The 20,182-nt window shown below is 40.9% G+C and overlaps 1 protein-coding gene across 2 annotated transcripts in view; it reads right to left on the reverse strand.

The window, feature by feature from the left end:
- Positions 1-17,991, reverse strand: part of col2a1b (collagen, type II, alpha 1b) — a 47,381-nt gene extending 29,390 nt beyond the window's left edge. The window contains exons 1-18 of one of the 2 annotated variants that reach the window (XM_085275225.1): positions 17,665-17,991; positions 14,467-14,676; positions 12,957-12,973; positions 11,558-11,590; positions 10,943-10,975; positions 10,646-10,699; positions 9,498-9,599; positions 8,728-8,805; positions 6,730-6,774; positions 5,394-5,447; positions 3,933-3,986; positions 3,074-3,127; positions 2,784-2,837; positions 2,646-2,699; positions 2,505-2,549; positions 2,161-2,214; positions 1,846-1,890; positions 1,592-1,645 (exon numbers count right to left, since the gene is read on the reverse strand). In XM_085275225.1, coding sequence (XP_085131351.1) covers positions 1,592-1,645; positions 1,846-1,890; positions 2,161-2,214; positions 2,505-2,549; positions 2,646-2,699; positions 2,784-2,837; positions 3,074-3,127; positions 3,933-3,986; positions 5,394-5,447; positions 6,730-6,774; positions 8,728-8,805; positions 9,498-9,599; positions 10,646-10,699; positions 10,943-10,975; positions 11,558-11,590; positions 12,957-12,973; positions 14,467-14,676; positions 17,665-17,758 — 1,134 coding nt within the window. In that variant the 5' untranslated portion in view covers positions 17,759-17,991. The remainder of the gene's footprint in view (positions 1-1,591; positions 1,646-1,845; positions 1,891-2,160; positions 2,215-2,504; positions 2,550-2,645; positions 2,700-2,783; positions 2,838-3,073; positions 3,128-3,932; positions 3,987-5,393; positions 5,448-6,729; positions 6,775-8,727; positions 8,806-9,497; positions 9,600-10,645; positions 10,700-10,942; positions 10,976-11,557; positions 11,591-12,956; positions 12,974-14,466; positions 14,677-17,664) is intronic. The other variant, XM_085275227.1, reaches the window with a different exon arrangement.
- Between the last annotated feature and the right edge of the window lie 2,191 nt (positions 17,992-20,182).

A 20,182-nucleotide genomic window follows, 5' to 3' on the forward strand; every position in this document is an offset into this window, starting at 1 on the left:
AGCAGTTTGCCTTCAGAGCGTTCTGCCAGAAGGCTTTCTTCTCATCTTAACTTTTCTCCTGTTGCCATCTTACTTCCCTTGGTATGTCTGTTTTTTTTCTATGTTTAATATATCTCTAATATTCATATTGTTTATTGCTTTTGGAAGCTTTTAATATCTGGCTAGGAGGACTCTTTATCCAACAGCATAAAAGGCCTCGAGGTGACAGTTGTTGTGATTTGGAGCAACAGCATTTAAATAAAATCGAGGAGTAAGGATTAGATGTAGGAGGAGAAGATTTTTCAAGGTTTTGTGCTTCAGTATTAAAAAGCCTAACTCAATATTCTGAGCTCCCACCTCCTGCGGACGAAAGCCAGAGATTTTACCACAGTGGCAGTGTGCAACTTCATGCTGATGCATGAAATGTGTTTGTCATTCTTGCTGCGTTGCAGGCTTTTCACATGCAGTAGTAACTATAACCTCACATAGGTCAAAGGTATGTGCAAAAACATTGATGTTACAGCCTTTTGTAAATGCCAATAATTTACTGTCTCTAAAGATGAAGACAAAATGAGACCTCTGCCAAATTTGTAGTTTTTAAATTTTCCTTTAGTGGGGGAAAAAATCTCAGTATGTTAGAGCCAGTAACTCAGTCGCTGTTGGATAATAGAATTCATCTGCAGCAGGAGCTGAAGAAAAACTGTCCATCTCACATTTGTTTATTTCACAACGATAGTTTCTTTAGTTTTTGCAGTCAAGGTTCATATGTGTATGTTGCTTCTGTCTTATTAGCTTTTTTTGTGCCAGGACTGAAAGGACTTAAATGAGGCAACATCTCATCAACACATTTAAGAAGTTTAGGTTCCTGAAGGCATCGAAGGCATGAAACATAAACATACATAAAGCCATTCAGACTTTTCTGCAGATAAACACAAAACTATACTGTGCGTGTTTTTGAATATAACATGATGAAATTTCCAAACACACCCCTTCCCTCGTTTTGAGCCTAGCTTGCCTTCGCTATTTCAAGGAAACACTCCTGAATTTTCTAAAGAGACGCTCCATTTGCAATTCCTATGAGATTTCTTAAACAATCAAGGGGCTTGAAGAAGAAAGCAAACCACCAGCACAGGCCCCTTGAGCACAGATCTGAGCCTGTTTGCCATGGAGGAGAAATAAATCAGATTCAAACCAGAGACACAAAAGAAGAAAAAAGACAGTAAGGGGAGTGAGAGAGGGAAAATAACACTTTAAACACCCCCCTCCTCCCCAATTTTCCACACAGATGGAGGTTTAAAGCACTTTTCAGTGCAGCACAGGCATCTCCAATTTCACTGAAGCATTTCATCTTGTCCCCACAAAATCCTCCCTGAGCTGGGTACTGACATTTTCTGAGATAATAACTTTTTTCCTCATATAAAGAAAATCTTCCTAAAACTATATTCACTTTAACTTTATTTTCGTGCAGAAAAATCCTAAATAAGTGATTCAAGTTTTTCTGGCAGTGTTCTGACAGAAAGAAAGAAGGCAAACAGTGCAAAAGAGAATAACCAGCACAAAGGTGAATATGAAGAGGTGCTGAGAGCTTCATTTAGATAAACATGTGACTTACTTTTGCACCGGGCGAGCCAGGGAAGCCTGGAGCTCCGGAAGGTCCAACGGGGCCCTACAGAGAGAAAATAGCCTGTCAGTTTGGCTATTAATCACTGACACATCCAGGTGTGAAAGATCAGATACTATCATAATGTGGAGATGTGCATGTAGAGAAACACAGCTCTGACTTCATGTACAGTATTTCCTACCAGATCTCAATGCAAATGTGGACAAAATAAAAGGAAACTACATGACATCTAAGAGGACACTTACAGGTGGACCAGCAGGACCGGTCAGGCCATCATTTCCACGAGCTCCCTGAATAAAGTGAACAGTGCATTATGAGGACAAGTCAGGAAAAAACACAGCTGGATAAATGATTTCTTATAATCAACAAATAACGCGACACAGTGTTTAAAGGTTAATGCAATTATCGCCATAACTGCCTAAAAGAAGCACCTGATAAATGCTCTAAATTTACTTCTTTACTGCTAAACAAAGAGAAGGGGTGACAATCCAACCATCTGTTATAAATTATATTAAGTTTTGTTTCCAACACCACAGTTTAGAGAGAAACATGGCACCTACAGCAGCTCCACTGGCTCCAGGACGTCCTCTCTCACCAGGCAAACCACGAGGTCCCTGTGAGGGAAAAGAAGAGGAGAAGTTCTCACCATTACCATCATTTACCAAATGTGTGTGTGTATACCTGTTTAGACATCTTTGTGGGGACCAAAAATTGGAATGTTACTATACTTGTGGGGACCAACAGGTTATGGTTAATTTTAGTCTGAGGGTTAGGGTTAGGCATTCATTTTTGATGGTTAGGGTAAATGGCTAGGGAAAGCATTATGTCAATTAAATGTCCTCACGAAGATATAAAAACCTGTGTGTGTGTGTGTGTGTGTGTGTGTAATGCCCACAACTCATACCATTGGTCCTGGAGCGCCGCTCTCTCCAGGAGAACCAGATTCACCCTGAACAGAGGATTTAACTGTTATTATGGTTCAGCAACTTGGGGGATTAAACAAGTGTCAAGCTGTGGGTCTGTCAGAAAAATCACTACATCTCACCTTAGCACCAACAGCTCCAGTCTCTCCCTTTGCACCGTCACGCCCTGGATAACCCTAAAAGACAGAGACGTCAGGTTACATGACATATAAACACCCGCCTGTTTATGCTGGAATTTCTAGGACAACAAACACACTCACTCTGTGCCCCTTGATGCCAGGCAGACCAGGAGTTCCCGGGAATCCACGAGCTCCCTGTGGCATGAAAGGAAAAGATGTAGACCAACATAAACAGAGGGAATCAACATGAAGCTAAGAGTATAAAGGAAATTACTTTCTCCACAAATACAAAGAGTCCAGTTTAGCAAACAAAGAGAACGAGAAATATTAAAATTCTTTCTTAATTTACAGATTTAAATAAGTTTGCATTTAAATGCATTAATAGTTCATCATCTAACTGGAATCAGCACCAGCTGACTGGAGTAACTCACCTGAGGTCCCGAAGGTCCACGCTCACCTGATTTTCCAGGTTTGCCAGCTTCACCCTAAAACAGAAAACAAAGACAGAGACAGTGAAGTGAAAACCAAAGTAAACCTGCATTTGAAGTTGTTATTTTGTGCAATTCTTCCTTACATATAAAAAACGTCTGTGTATTTTTTGTCTACTTGTATGTAGTTGAATAGACTAAAGAGCACCCTAGTGGACACAGCGTGTAATGTCACATTTGCTGCCATCATGTGGCTAAAAGGAGGAATTACTTTTTTTTTTATGTCTGTGGTCCAAATGCTGTTTGAAGATTCTTCTGAAGATTGAATTCACAGCATACTTTGAGCCTCTACTTTGAGAAGGATTTGCTGAACACTTCAGTCAGCTGCAGAGCTGTTACAGCTAAAGGAGCTAGTAACACTGCAAAAAACTAACTGAGTCCAAACTTCTATACAAAACAAGGATTTGCTCATATAAAACAGCATCACAGACAACATTCATCTGTTTATGTGGAGAATGCATCAGGACTCAGACTGGGAAGTCCTGCTGCTGAAATCACATGAGTGCACTTTTCTACTCTGAGCACTCAAGCACTTTATACAACTAATTCATTCACCCGAGCCCTTTTTCTAAACTGTTTAGTGCTTACTGTCTAACATTCACACTCCGATGAATGCGTCGGAGAGCAACATGGGGTGAGTATCTTGCCCAAGGATATTTGGCATGCAGTCTGGTGGAGATTGAACCGCCAACCTTCCGGTTAGTAGCTGACCTGCTCTACCACCTGAGCTACAGCCACCTCACCTTTGCCAACCTGGCGAAGAGGTGAGGCATTTCATTTTAGTTGCAATGGTCACACTTACATCATCTCCAGGTTTTCCAGAAGGTCCAGGGGGGCCACGGGGTCCCATGGGTCCCTGTTGGAAACAGAAAAAATGAGCACAGGTGAGAAACTGTGAGAATCAACAGAGGGCAACATTACACACTTTACGTTTTAATTCATAGGAACTGGTATTCATAGCTGGTGTCTGTTTCCTGACAATCAGCTCTGTTTTCACAGTTTAAGTGCTACACTCACTGATGCAAGCCGCCAATATTGTTTACTTATGCAAAAAAAGATAATGAACGCCTTAATTTAGAAAGGACACCATACTGTGTTAATCTGAAATGGGAATTGCTTTTGCTGATTGTATAAGTTACGTAATAATATTAATAATTATAAATAAAAGTATTCTGTGTCTCAGTAAGAAGGGTTTTGTAGGTCTTTACAGGCTTTCTTTCTCTCCTCCCTGGGTTGTTGTCTCATGACTAAGCAGCTGCACAAAAAGTACAGCTTTGGTGAAGGACATAGAACAGAAGTGCTGATTATTAATCTATCGATGTACTGGCCTCCTCTTTGATCTGTGATTTTCCATGACTGGACTTTACACTTGGCCAACATTTTCACCCCTCTACAACTGTCAAGTTAGTTTCTGGGAGGAAGTTTGATTTTAATCACTCCTAACGATGCACTGGCACATTTTTAAAAGGGAAAGGCATCTCCGAGACGTTCTGTCTGCATATCTAGACTCCACATGAGCAGATTAACACAGCAGTGGGGAGACCTTGCATTGTCTACCTGCTGAGAGAATAGTGCTGGGTACAGGAAGGGGTTGGTGGTGTGGTTTCAGTGAACTTTGGGGGAATGAGGAGAAAAAATTAAAAAACTTAGAGAAGCAAATGTAGGAATAGAAAATAAAAACTGATTGGAAGAGATGCAGTCTCCTCTCCAAGATGAGTTTATGGAGATAATGAATTGTAAAAATAAATATGTGAGGAAAGGAATGATTGCAAGGATAATGGAAGAATCAGATTTGACCTTTTTATTCAAAATATGTGTGCAGGAAGGTGGAGACAGATATTAATGTCAATATCTCAAGGTCTATATATTTCATAATTTCCATATTGCCACAGTTGGCAAAACTAACAGACTGTGAAATGCATCACAGGTATGTACAGTAAGCCACAGCCAAACTACCTAAAATAAAAAAAAGTGTTTAAACACACTTATTCTGGACAATTGGACCTCTCTGGGTTTTATTTTTTTTATTCTTGGGTTGTTCTTGTGCCCATTTTCATACATGTTGTACCAAAATGATTATTTTTTAAAAATTTCAAGCTTTTTTATGGTTGAAATACCCCCTTAAAAATAATCAGTCACAAGAAAGCAGCTCAAGTCAAGCAGCCATGAGAAATTAAAAAAACAAAAAGAAAAAAAGAAATAAGAGCAGAGGCTTAGGGGTTTAGAGGGGACATGCAAAACCTCAGGAGGGTGGGATACTTACTGAATGTCCAGGCTCTCCAGCTTCTCCAGGATTACCTTGGAAACCTTGTGGACCCTGGGATGTGAAAAGAAGAGAGAGTCAAACTGTGAAACATTTTTTATACACTGACAAAGAAGATATTAATAAATGTCTGCTAATCTAACTACATCTTCAAAGAGGTATTGATTAAAGAGAATCTATTATGCCAGTTCCTAGCTGCATAATTTCTTTCTTGGACTCTGCAGGCTTTGTGCCATTGTCAAGCTTTGGTTTGGTCAAGGAGATAGGCCACCTTCTGTCTAAAACAGGCCATTTGAGTCCCTCTCCTTTCAAGTCCACCATCCCTTTAAGCCAGATTTCTTCTGATGAATTGCCCCTTGGACACAAAAGAACAGCAATGACATTTCAGTACTCACAGTTGGAGCTATGAGCCTGAAGTGGCCATTTTTAACTGCCTATCACAGGGAGCTGGAGCCTATATCCTCTTTTATTGTCATCACACAGAGCCAAGGGTGGAGAAACTTGCTGGGATACAGAGAAGTTTGAAATCAGGCTGAATTTTACGCTCATATAGAATACTTGCACATATGCCAACTGCAATATTTGAAATACAAGTATCCTTCGTTGTAATGACGTGTATACGATAGAAGATAATCCACATTTGAGCCCTTATGGCATCCGTGTGTCTGTTTTTCTAAATTAAAAGCTTCTAAGATTCAAAAATATACCATAACTTTAGAAAAGGAAGTCCTATCTAAAAGCAGACCAAAGTTGTTTAAGGTGGAATTGCATTTCTGCAAATGGGGGCTTTGGGCGATAAAATGATCAAGTTGAGGCAAGTCAGGTGGCACTGCCTTCAACTCAGCAGCTTCTGGATTCTTTGAGTAAGGGCTGCAGGTGGAGCTGGGTTACAGGCAGGGGTAGAACAAGGCAGGGCATTTGCGTGTGGTGGGGGGTGTAAGGTAAATTGTCAGGTGTTCTATGGTATGTCTGGGTCGTGGCACAGGAAAAAGCCCCGGAGCCTTCAGGGAGATGAAAGTATTCTTTACTTGCCATCTTCCTCCAGAGGAGAGCCGGAGCAGACGCTCGTGGTTGAAGCAGGGCTCAGTATAAACAGTTATTACTTAAAGCCTGTTGTATGCACTTATTCCTGAGGTTTGCACGAGTAGTGGCCATTTTAAGGTCAATATTGTTATTAAATACATTAAAGGAGCAGACAATGTAGCGTATGCACATTACACATCACATTACAATTATGAGATTTTGCCATGTGTACCCTGTCTGTGACCAACCACAGGATCCTGTCTACAGGTGTGCCCTGTTTTGTGCTGTTTTTGGGAGTACAGGAGGTACTTACAGGTGATCCAGTTGGCCCAGGTGGTCCTCTAGGTCCCATGGGGCCCTGAGAAGAAGACAAGACAACACACAAGCAGCATGAAGATAATGGCAGATAAATCCACCCGTCCATGTTACACACATTTGAAAATACATAAACACGCAAATTACACAACAGCACAGTTAACTTTTTACAGTTTGCATTACTGGTAAAATTTGTTAAGTGGTCATTTTATCCACGCGAATTCACTGAGAAGCTATAAAAACACATCACCTGCTTTGCCTCAAAGCTACATAATACTCAGCAGCTCTCCTGTCAAAACCATAAATCATTTGAAATTCCTCCCGGGATCAGATTTTCTCTTCACTTCTTTCATCCTTCTACTTTCCTCAGTTAATTTTTCCACTCACTGTGTGTTTCTGTGGTTCAAAGGTCATAAGCTGAAGGGTTGCATTTTTAAGAGAGGAGGCTGAACTCTGCATGGCTTCTTGCATGACTCACTGTTGGTTATAGTGAAAATCTTCATCTTAGATAAGTGAGATTTCAGGCACCGGCTAAGCGGAAGAGTCTTAAACTAAATTGAACTAAATTATCTCTGACTGCTCTGCAACTGCGTCTCGTCGGAGTTGCCAAACTAATTCTGTAACAGTTTTGAGACAAATCCTTGTGCTTTTTTTTTCAGTTCAAGGGAGTGAGCTGAGAGCTTTCAAGACCCCGAGTTCTTCTTATTAAAAAAAAGTTTGACTTCCGATGACTTTTGACAGCTGCTTGCTTGGATAGAAACATATTCCTTTCAGTAGTGTGGCTCTTATGAAGCCTCATACAAAAATCAGGGCTTGCAGCCAAAGAAAATGTCACAGCCGGGCACAGTGGTCCTCAGAATCAAATGAAAGTCACCTTTCAGTGGGTGTGGGAAGCCCTCACCACACTGGGGAGAAACGTATCAATGGGGCTTTATATCTGCAGAATGTTTGAAAGTGTGTTTGAGGGGCACACATATGTTTGTGTGTGTGCGTGCATTTCAGTAGCAGCATTGTTTAAATAGCTATGTAAGGCCAGGATATGAGCTGGGGTATTTACAGGTATATAAGAGGGTTTTAAGCTTTACTTGTGATTTAACATCAGTCCAGTTTGCTCTTCCACTGCTCTCTCCAACAGCAAGCTGGCATAAGCCAAAGTAAACGTAGACTTCCTTCAATAAGGCTCAGTGTTGTGGTGAGCTCTCAGACAGACATACGGTAGGACAGTCAGTAGGAGTTAAGCCACACACACACACACACTCTGACGCTAGCTGAGGGGATGTGATCGCCTTCAGTCCCCCTACCCTCAGAGCGTCTCAAACCACTGCTGGGCTGAGAGACAGCCAAGCCTCTCTGTGGCTCTTTAAACCAAAATAGCTCCCAGTATGCTCCTCACTCCATCACGGGCATGCTGCCATGCCAGCAGGAGCGGTTTTTCATGAGCTTGAAATATAATGAAGATCAATGGCTGCTTCCTTGGTTTATAAAATTACCCCTCTGTACTCCATGTGAGGTGTTTATTTTCCATTGTGACCCAGAACTTTGCAGCTTCTTTCCTCCAGCAGCAGGAAAAACGTGCCTTTTATCTCTTGGTTTCATCCATAAACCAACAACAAAGAAGGAAAAGACAAAAAGGGAACACTGAGTGAAGTCTTCATTGTTTCTTCCCATCCCAGACTTTAAATCCTGCTTTGGAAACTACTCTCCTAAAGGAGAATGATGATGTTTCCATCTCACAGTTTTCACGTTTGATGACCAGGTGATGCTTCTCTAGTTCATGGAAAGAAGTTGTTTATGTCCCCCCAGAGCAGTTAAAGAGCAGGATGGGGATGCAGAGCAGATGCGGGCTGATGCAGATCTCTAACCCAGGTCTTCATGTGGATAGACTCAAAGCGCTTTGTTTTTGAAAACTTCATAACTTTAGCCTCATTGCAGATGAAATCAGGCGGTGATAAAAACAACACAGGAGTGGCAGCAGCTCTCATCATCACTTGCTCACCATTGGTCCTTGCATCACACCCATTTGTGCGCCGCCGGCCTTCTCGTCAAAACCACCAGCCATCTGAGCAGCAAAGTTCTGGAGGAGGCAAAACAAAGGACATATTTAGGATTTTTATAATAAACAAAAATGGTTTGTGGTTTATTATGTTTGTGAAATCTCAGGGAAATAAAAGTATAAATCTGGGTAAAGTATTTGACTGGAACAGAGCGAATAGATGACTTAATTTCAACACTTGCAAAGCATGTTCATGTGTCATGCATCACTGCATGATGCTGCATCGTTTTGGCTGGAGAGAGAATCAGCTTTTGACCTTCTTTTTGTCAGTAGTAGAGCTTAGCATGTGAATTCTGATGCAGACAGAGGAGAGACAGAGGGCATGTGAACCGTTCTCACAAAGACTCTCTTTCTTTTTAACTCCACCCCCCCAAAAAGCACTTCTTCCCTTCCCCTTCTTACGTCTATCATACTACCTCCACCACCCTCAGTCACCCTCCTTTCTTTTCTGCTACAAAGCATGAGAGGCATTCGATCTATTCTTTCCCTCTGCATCCCCTCACTGTTGTCTTTCTGCCTCCTCCCAACACCAGCAGTTTCCCACATCTTTTGTACTCTTGGATTCTTTCTTTGCTCCATTTCACCCCTCTCTCTAGTTATTCCAAGCAGCCAAAGTGAACCCATTCTTGGCCTTGAATCAGTATTCAACCTGTCAGCTCCCATGTCTGGAGTGAATGCTAGCCTATCGCCCTTACTAGACATGCGATACTCACTCCACCAAGGCCAGGGGGTCCATTAGGTCCTGGAGGTCCAGGGGGGCCAGGGTTTCCGGGGGTGCCAGGCTCGCCATCTCTGCCACGGGGGCCAGGACCTCCCTTAAATATAAATATAAAATTCAGATGAATTGAAAATCTCGTGTTTCACAAAATGCCCCACAAATCATTTTGTCAAATCTCAAAAAAATCAAATCGAGAAGCATTTGCAACAGATCAGCTCATAAATTCACTCACTAACTTCTTTCCCTCTATTCAAATATTATATGTTTCTATATCTGCAGCTGTGTTGAACTGCATTAATGCTTCTCACAACTGAGAAGACACAATTCAAGTACCAAAACAAATAGGAATATCATCTTATTAAGTAATAATCTTCCCATTTTGTTGCAAACGTAAGAGAGAATAAAACATGTGTAAGAACATGAAAGTGTTACATAACATATTTTAATTTAGCATTCATTAATTCCAACCTGTGGCCAACATTTGAGCTTGTGTGCACTCTGAATAAATGATTACACATTTACTCAGGTGATGATTTTCCTGGCCAAATTGGACTACCTGCATTCCTCTGTGCATGCAGTGACAAATTACCCTGCAAGGGAATCTCAAACAAAGAACCCGAGTACCTAAAAAACCCCCATGATTCTTCACAGTGGTTAGCCAAAGCTCGATCCGTCCTGCGCTTAAATCTGCATAAACAAGACGACTACATGGCATAAACTCCTCGCCTGCGGCCATTAGCACATCCGAGTGATGTTACATTATTGAGATGATCAAAGCCTTGCAAATGTGGTGGTGCTGATTTCCCACACTGACTGACTATGGGCCCTCTGAGAGCAGCAGAGGTTTACATTATGAGTCTCCGACAGCCTCACATCTGTTAAACACCCCAAACCTCAGCAGACCACACAGCCTAATGGAAATGACAGATGACTAGTTAGGCTGAGTCGCTCAGTGAAAGGCTACCATTCTGCAAACCTGCAACCTATAACAGATCCCCCAGCCCACTGCCCGAGACCTAAAGCTCCGATTCAATGACACATACTGTACTTCTTAGCTGGGCAGGGTTTGAGTTTCCTTTTTTTAAAAGTAGAAAATCAAGAGTCATTGAATTTTTTTTCTTATATTTTACACGTTACACTGACCTTCTCTCCTTTATCTCCTCTTGGTCCTCGGGGTCCTTGCTCTCCTGGTGGTCCCTGGGTGAACAGGAGATGGTGAAATAACTTCAGGCATAATCTCAAAACTTGTGTGTTGAATAACAGCTGAAGCCTTTTAACTCTACTACTGTTATATCAGATCAGTTTCCATTTCCAGTCACTGCTCTGCCAATTAAATGTAAAACCTATATAATTACTCTAAACACGTTCAGATACTACGCAGTGTCTGTAAAAGTGCTCAAAGGGGAATAATTATGAGAAAATGAGGAAATAGGTGCATACCGTTGGGCCAGGTGGTCCTCTTGGTCCTATAACCTGGATAAGACAAGGACAGAAGAAACAAACTGATAAGAATCAGCTGGTCTTGAATAAAACACATTTTTTAATCTCTGGGCCTAAAACAAAACTTGACATTTTCCAGATATAGTTGCACAAGAGAGGTTTTGGGAAAATGATCTGTCTCCCATCAGAGGAGACTTGTTAACTGCTAATCTCTTCGGGCAAAGCGTTAGAAGAAACATACAATAAACAATGCCTTTGTATTTCCTGCCATGAGCTTGTATTGCCTCAGTGGGGTAAAGCATTTCCAGGTGCAGCACCGCAGCAGCAGCAGCAGCAGGGAGCTCACTTTCTGTCCCTCCTGCGCTCTGCTGGCCTGTGAGGATCTTTATGGGGAATGTATGGAGCCATTATTGTGCTTGGCTGTCTTCTTGATGAGCGGCTTGGCAGAAGCGCTTCCCTTCTCTCTAACACTCTCAGTCTTATATAAACTGGTGGTGTTGGTTGTGTTTTGAGTTCATGCATGAAAACTTTTGATAGTTTCAGCTTAATGTGACATTATGATTTTATAAACAGAGCAACTTAAAACATTTTAAAATGAGTGTGGCATCAACTTACATCCGTAATGTCTCCGGGTTCGCCTTTCTGGCCCTGAGATAAGAAAAAGGTAAGAACACAACAGCAAATAAGATCGGCTCTATTAGTAGCTGAGAGTTTGATTATTTTCAAACATCTCTCAGTTCCTGTTTTTTTCTCAACCACACTCTGAAAAACAGCTCATAAGAGCCCATCTGATGAAAGCTTTTGATGGAATTTGCAGTTTTATCGGGAAATTGGTCACAGCAAAATGTTCAAAGTGAGTATCCCCCGCAGCGCCAGTGCACGTGTAAATATTGCACGCAGTGTGAACAGGAAATAGCTATTAAACATCTGCCAAAGCTCATTCATATCAAAGCCTCATCTCAATCCTTAAACTACAGGGCCCTCATGCAGCCCTGATATAAGTCTGCAGTGTTGGGAAGGTTACTTTTAAATGTATTCCACTACAGATTACAGATTACATGCCCCAAAATGTCTTTTGTAACGTATTCCGTTACGTTACTCAATGAGAGTAACGTATTCTGAATACTTTGGATTACTTAATATATCATCATGATTTTTACAACTACATGAATGTACTATTGCGGTGTGATTTATTACTATTACTGAAGGTTACTTGCCATAGCAATACCGACTAGATTTTTAAATCTTAATATAAATGAATAACAGTAGGTGGAAACTAGGTAAGGCTGAACTTTTTGCAGCGATCTCATAGAAAACTATTCCGCGTGTATATAAAACAGGTCCGCGGCTCCGAACCGTAGTAAAGGGACCTCTGGCTAATATGTCAGCTCCCGTTTCTGCTCGGTGACAGCTCGTACTTTCTGACTTTTTCTCTCTCCCTCACTCACAGACACATAACAGGTATGCACTAGTCCATTCTCCCTGCAGCACGGACTACACTGCCCATGAGGCTCCATTCTTTACGGCTATGCCTGTAACACTCTGCCTATTGCCTTCATATTAAATCATTTTTGTGAATAATTTTTTAAAATATTTCTTCACGTCATTATGCGGGCCACAAGTAGAGGTGACATGGGCCGCGAGATTGAGACTCAGGCATTAGAGCCTCTTAATGCGTGTTTTGTTTGGGTTTCCACCAGCGTGGAAAGCAAAAACAAAGAGGGCAGAGCCTTATGAAACAGGAAAATACCGCCGTCTAATCCATTCATTTCAACAAAGTAACTGTATTCTGAATACCACCTCTTTAAACGGTAATTGTAACGGAATACAGTTACTCATATTTTGTATTTTAAATACATGTATTCAGTTACTCCCCAACACTGTAAGTCTGGGACAGATATGGCTATTATTGCTGGGAGAGGTTGATATTAAACACACGCACACACACACATGCATAACGATTGCATACACAGACAAATACATATGCAGCATTTAAACATGTACAGTGTCTCACCTTAGCACCAGGTATTCCTGTTATGTGTGGAGCAGGAGAGAGGGAGAAAACAGATCATAGTTAGTGAACAAACTATGTTGGCCTTGCAGTACGTCCTGGAAGGAGAAAGGCTACTAATACCGGGAATCAATTTTATGTTCTTGAATTAAACTGCTCCAAAGACCACCACCAAATCATATTTTCATCACACAAAGAGCCCATCAGGACTGTAAACAAGTGTTGGTTGCATCGCCATCTCGCATTAAGAGCTCAAAGCAAAAGCAAACCAGCTGCAGAGTGAGGGTAAGAGTAGAGAGCAAAGGAGCTGGAGTAGACTGCAAAATGGTATTTCTACTGAAACGTTAAACCTTCTGTGCCGTGGGCAAAGGCAGGAACTCTGTTGCTTTCACAGTATTTTAAGCTCATTGTTCCTTTTTTTGCAACTCAAAGAAGTTAAACTATGATGATCAGTAAAGCCAAAGCAGCAGGTTTGGTTAAAAATGAAAAATGTAAATAAGTATTGTTTTAAACACTTTGACACAAGAGTGCATAGGATTCTTAAATATCAATAAAAGCATCAAAATGACATTTTTGTCAAGTTGTAACAGTTTTTTCTGCAACACTCTTGTTGAAGATGACATTTATCTTTAGAATTTTGATATACATACACTAATATGTTAATATATACATATACATGTACATATATCAGGAACTATCAGATCAAATAAAAGTCAGTACAGATCTGACAGATGCATAATGCTGTTTGACACAGTCAGATAGTGGGTAGTCTGAATATATTTCAGTTTTTATTAGCTCTGTTTTTATGTGATTAAAAGCTTAAATTCAAAATTCAGCAGTTTTGCCTTCAAAATAAGAACAAGTATATTATAAAGCATTTTAATCCAGAAGCATGCAATGAAAACAGTGACACATGCACTGACACAGTGACTTCACTCAAGCTGACCTTATTTATATTTCCAAATGTGACCCATACAGTTTGTATATCTGCAGCAATGGCATTTTCAAATGTGGTGAATAGATCCTTCTAATAGTCTGAACTCTCAGTACGCAGTCATTGTGTTTTCTTGCCATCAGATCTGCAGAAATCCACAGAGAGGATATAGAGTAGAAATGTGAAGCCGTGTCTGCTTGACTGAGGTATTTCCTTAATGACTCCCACATGTTTTCATGATACTGAGAGAGTATTCAAACAAGATGGGGCCAAGGTGAGCCAGCTATGGAAAAATTACGGCGAGGTAGCGTTTCAGTGAAGTCCTGTCAGATGTGTCACTGTTGTTGTTTATTTCTCATCATTTGTTTGCTTTGGGGTTCGAAAACTGTATTTAAATCAAAGGCTGTCACACAGTAGATGTCCAAATAGAACATTAGAGTGAACATCATGTTAAACAGCAGCTACCTGACCTTTGATTAATACCAAATTTAGGCGATGTGGCGTTTTCTCCCCCAAATAAACAATATGATCCTGAGCAGTAATTTATTTATGTGAGATGTGAGATAAATAAATTACAACCAGAGGTTGGAGGCTGGTCAGCAGCGCAGATGGGGCAACACTCTCCAAATGGGATTTCAGGTTTGGGGCAGTCTTTTAGCTCCTCGCAGACAATTTCATCACACAGGACGGTTCCAGTGTCACACACACAGATGCGACAAGGCTCTGGTTTCCACACATCCTTGTCACTATAACGCTGTCCATCTTGTACACAGCTAAACGCGTCCTCTTCTGTGTGTGAGACCATGGAAAGGGACACACAGAAGAGGTGCGGGTAGGTAGCAGTGGAAGGAAAAAACGAGAGATTATATATCAGATGCGAATAGGAGTCAGTGTCGTGTGTTTCATGACAGACAAAAACAAAACAATGTCATATTCAGCTGTGAAACATATGCTGTGATATAATGCATGCAAAATAACACCATAAACAGCCTTTCAGTGAATGTTTTTCAACACAAGTGCAGAAAGTTAAATTAAAGTAGGGAGTGTGTAGACTATTTAACACACTATATCAGCACAGTACTCTTAAATAAAAAACATATAATTGTCAGTGACAGTTAATCTGGCAGTCCAAAACCAGACCAGATTTAGTTTATAATAATGTAAAGGGGAACAATTAATTCCTCAAAGAAAGGCATTAAAAACAAAGAAAAATGTCATTGTTCCCTGATTTATTATCATAATTATCTTTGCTAATTTTTCTCTTGTTGACTTATTAATGCCCTGAGGAACATCTACATAAACCACAACTTCTCTGCTTCAAGTCAAGCTTTTCTTCACTTGACTGAGAAATGCAACCTCTCAAGTAGCCACAAGGTGGCAGTTTAGCCTCGCAGAATTACAGACAAGCAAGGCAAGACCTGCAGGAAACCCCCAGTAGCTTTACAGGAGCTGGAGGCCATGTGTAGGAATTCCTCAACAAGTTAAGTACAGGACAATTAGAGCTGGAGACACCCTACTGTACTGCAAAAGAGGCAAAGTTTGCACTGAGTTAATGAAAACGTTTGGATTATTTTCTCAGGCCACATTCTGGTGAAGGGCGCAAGAGAACGTGCTGGAGGTGGTTCACTTCTGAATACAGCTGCTGTATGTGGTATAAATGACGCCACTGGCATCACAGTTTTACAGTAGATCCGGGTAATCAGAAACGTGTTCGTTTTCCAGCCTGGCAGCCAAACACCTGCTTGAAAATAAAAAATGGAGTCACAGAAACTGCGGCCAGGTGATGAAAAGAAAGGCCCCAGGGTGCGCACTGCTGAGAGGTGAGAGGACAAGGAGCAAATACAGTAGCTATATTTACCTTTGAGAGCTGCTTAAGTCTAAGTATCCAAACGGACCTCAGCAGCCATCAATGAGGCCTTTTTGGAAAGAAACAGTGGGCAATTCACAAAGTATTGCCTTGTATAAACACGGGGCACATTTCAATCCCCATCTGGGAACCATAGCTGCGTCAGATGCCAGTTCAAACCCACCGGAGAAAAGAAAATGGCCAGCTTTCATGCACATACCTTGCGGTTTTGACATGAACTTCTACAGGCCTGGATGCACCATGAAAGGGCTGCACCTGTCCTTTCATTGGCTGTAATATGAAAGATTCTCCTGTAATGGGGTATTGTAAGATAAGGGGTCCTCTATCTACTGGAGAACTGACAGAGAGCTGGCTTTTCATCACTGGGGATAGTTTGTGAGTCTCCTCTCCCATATGCTGGCAACCATACTGTTTTCCAGGAGAGTAAAACAATGAAAATTGTAAAGTGAATCCAGGTGTACTTTGAGGACATTAGAGTCAAGCGCGTTCTTATTTATTTAGTAACTGTTTAGGTCTCAGCGCTAATTCTACCTATGTCTGATTAACTTTATGGCCTCAAGAACGGTCACTTGGTGGCCTCAAGGTTTAGAGCTCCAGTCCTCTTGCTGTGCTAGGGTCACAATAACACCTCTATACCCCGTCTCCCTAAAAAAAACAAAAAGTGCTAGGAAAGAAGGGCTCGCATTATAACCAGGAATCCAGGAACTGACATCTCTGAGAGGGTAACCTGAGACTTCCAATTGCTTTGGCATGACTATTCCCCTCTATTCTATTCTGGGAAAAAAGGCATCTTTTTTTCTCCAGCTTTCTTGAACTCAACTTGTATATTATTAAGAACACTGCACTTTCTTCACATCAGAATAATAAAGTCCCTGCTTTATATTTTTCCAGTTACCCCTCTTGCACCCTGGCTCTGTCTCTTTCTGGACTGACTGTCACAGCTTATGGGTAATCTTTTAAGCAGATGGAAAGCCTGAAATCATATGGAACATTATTTCTGGCCCCAAATCTGCTGGCATACCTTTACTCTCAGATCTCTCTTGTGGATACTAAAATCAATAATAATGATTAAGAATCCTACTCCAGTTATTAAAAAAATATAAACAGTCTGCAGGTATGAAGGACGATTTGTTCTCAACAGGGTGAGTATCGTGTCAGTAAACTAGTTATTTTGAAATATTTGATGGAGCTTTTAGTTATTAGTTCAGCTTTCTGCCCCAACAAGCCATGATTTGCCTGGATGCCCTCAGAAAGCAAAGGAATGTGAATACTTTTCACCAAAGGCCCTTGAGCCTGACCACCTTTCACTTTTTGCTCATCCCCTCCCCCTCCCCCACTATATTAAGTGAATCTGCAGCTAAAAGGAGAGTCTGCGAAGGCCCTTAAAACACCCACAGGTGTCATGCAGCTCGACTTTGAGAAAGAAGGGGGAAGGTAGCTTTTAAGGCAATGAGCTGAGTTCAAAGTAGGAATCAGAATCACATGATCTTCGGTTTTAACTTAAACTAGGACGAATAAATGCAAAAGTAAATAAGAAATAAAAAAGAAAAGCACGCTCTGAGGGTTTTTTCCCCGTTAACTTCCACCACATCTTCATCAATTCCATTCTCGCGCGCGCCCGCAAATGTGACATTCACTTACATCCTACATCTCATAGAAATTAAAACATAAACAGACGGCAGACCGAAGATCCACAGAAATCATCTTTCTGTCATCACATAAATAACCTTTCATGCACAGAAAACATCAAAGATATCAGTGACTTTTCTGTGCGTAAAAGTTCCAAAAACTTCCACACGTCACGTACTGTGCTGAAACATTATTTACAATATGATTATTCGAGTAACTCTTAGTATACTCTTTATACAAGTTGAGTTTTTTCTCATCAGAGAAATAAAACTGTCACTTACGGTCGTCTTCCACCTGACATCTCACAAAGGCTAATAGACAAACTTGGCTCGCTACAAGTAGCAGTATAGTCCTGGAATCCATAAAGCTGAACATGTCTAAATATTAGACATGCAGGGCCCTTGAAGGAGAAAAAATGGTGCGAAAGGAGCGGAGGCTTCTCTCGTTATTTGGTGTTTGTGTCCCCAATTACAAAAGCCAGACCATTCGACCTTCACCCTTCCCAAAAAACCGATGGGGGAATCCAGCGGCAGGACCTGGACCTGCAGCACAAACTCAGCACCGACCGCTTCAGGCCAGACGCTGTAGTTTTATGTCCCGGTTATCTTCAATGAATCTTCGTATATTCCCAAATATCAGGCCGGCCCCTTACCCCCTGTCAGGCTGTAATCCGAGCCCAGTTTCCCTCCCATCTGTCTCTTTGGTCCCATTATTGCGCTCCCAGGCCACTCCTTTCCCCACGTGCTGAACTGAACCCAAAAAAAGCCTGAAACTTTTTCTCTCTTATTTTGGTGCCGTCCCCGCTTTCTCACCCTCCGTGTTCATAGAAAGCATAGTAACGATGTCACAACCTGTTCGTCACGCAAACTGACAGCGTTTCTATTTATTTCATCATGTAGGTTCAGTGACATGTGTGCAGTAAACGGAGGCAAAGGCACATTAAAACCATCCAAAAATCACAATCACGCAGCCATACATTAATATTTAAATATTTATGAGGGCAAGACTAAAACAAATAATAATAATAAAGGTTAAAAAAAACTATAATGATGCATATTTTTTTATAAGTTATTAGCTACTTCCGTTTAATGGTCTCTCTCTTCATGTAAGTTATTTTACTGTTCCTGTGGTCTTAGTAAAGCTGGTAAACAATGCTTGGTACACCTGTTAACAGACTTTTAATTAGCAAGCTCTTTATTTATGACTTCATACTTCAGCAGTTTTAAGCTACAAGTCAGTGCTGACAGTCATCCAGCATCGTGGAGATTGGAGCTGAAATGTTTTAATCAGTTTTGTTTAGCTCTAGATCCTTAAATTTGAGATCTCACTGCTTTGATGCCACACAGGTATACTTACAGGAAGTGCTGCCTGTGTGATAATTAGGTGCTGTAATGACTCTTATTTCCTTGCCAATCTTCTTGATCCAGCTGTATGATCTTTCAGATCCAAAGTTTCTCAGACTATCTGCACTTTGCTCAGACAGTTTTCTAACTGCAGTGTTTCATCTGCTCTGTAATTTCTGTGTCTCACTGGTTTATTTTGAGAATGAAATAACTGGCTCATTAAACCAGTGTGAAAATATGGGCTATTTAATATCAGCAGATTAAGGGAGATGTGAATGTGTCATTAGAGTAGAATATCTACAATCTTTCATTGGTATTTGACTTCCTGTTGGTCACACAGAAAACATTTCTAACCCTTAATCTGGGCAAGCAAACATCAAAAGACATGCTGCTTATACAGTTTTTTTCACCCCGGTGTGTTACATTCTGAATAGAAATACAGTGACCACCAGCATTGCAAGAACACAGCTTTGTTAAATTGCCAGTTTCACACTCAGACTTGAAAGGACTCCAACTGCAAACCAGTGTTTTACAGTGCATAGCGGAGCATTGTAACACATAAATACTTGAACTCACATAATGCATAGTTGTGCTACGACCAAGCCTAACCAACATTTCACATGCAACTCAGAATCAGCTGATTCTGTTCCGACTAAAAAGAGGAACCTTTATATTAAATTACACGATATTTTAGAATTAGACACCTTTTGTTCTTTTTTTTTTTTTTCTTTTCTTTTTTTTGGCCTGTCCCGTTTGGCTCTTTTGCATCAGAATTGTTGTCTAAAGGCAAAGAAAGATGCCCAACGGATTTACTTTACCAAATTGACCATCCCAGCCTTGCCGTAATGGTCCATTTGATTCACCTTTTATTGTTTATTTTATTTTCACTTACTGAATACGGGAAAGACTTGACTGGGGGAAAGAAGGGGAGAAAGAAAGAGGGAAAGAGAAACAGCTGAGAAGAGGGACGGGGGAGAAGGGCAAAAGACAAAAACCAACAGAACGGGCAGAGAGAAAAAAAAATGCATATATCAATCACCTGGGACTACACCCTTTTTGGCTCCTACCTCAAAGCACACTGTGTTCTGTTGATCTTATGTGCTGCACAATAATGTTTAATATTTAGTATTTACTGTCATATTCCCATACATCATTGTGATGCTGTTTATTCTATTACTCTTGTTCTCTTCTGCTTGCTTTCTTTTTTCTTTCTCAGCAGGTGACACCTTTTGTTCTTATTAAAAATAGACAATGACTGCTTCTTCTAACAGAAGACAGGCTTTAAAACCACATTCATTCATGCATCCCCTCACACTTGTGAAGTTTAGTTTGAGCAGTAATGACCCACTTGTTCCCACTCCAACCACGTTACATGTAGCTGAGGTTACAAGTAAATGCTCATGGAGATGCATGAAGAGCATCTCGTGCTCTCCAGCTACAGCTCTAGCTATAAATA

Source organism: Mchenga conophoros, linkage group LG5, assembly GCF_057382185.1.
Source record: "Mchenga conophoros isolate Kocher_MC1m ecotype Shallow Benthic linkage group LG5, M_conophoros_male_GT1.1, whole genome shotgun sequence".
In the NCBI taxonomy this organism is placed as follows: domain Eukaryota; kingdom Metazoa; phylum Chordata; class Actinopteri; order Cichliformes; family Cichlidae; genus Mchenga; species Mchenga conophoros.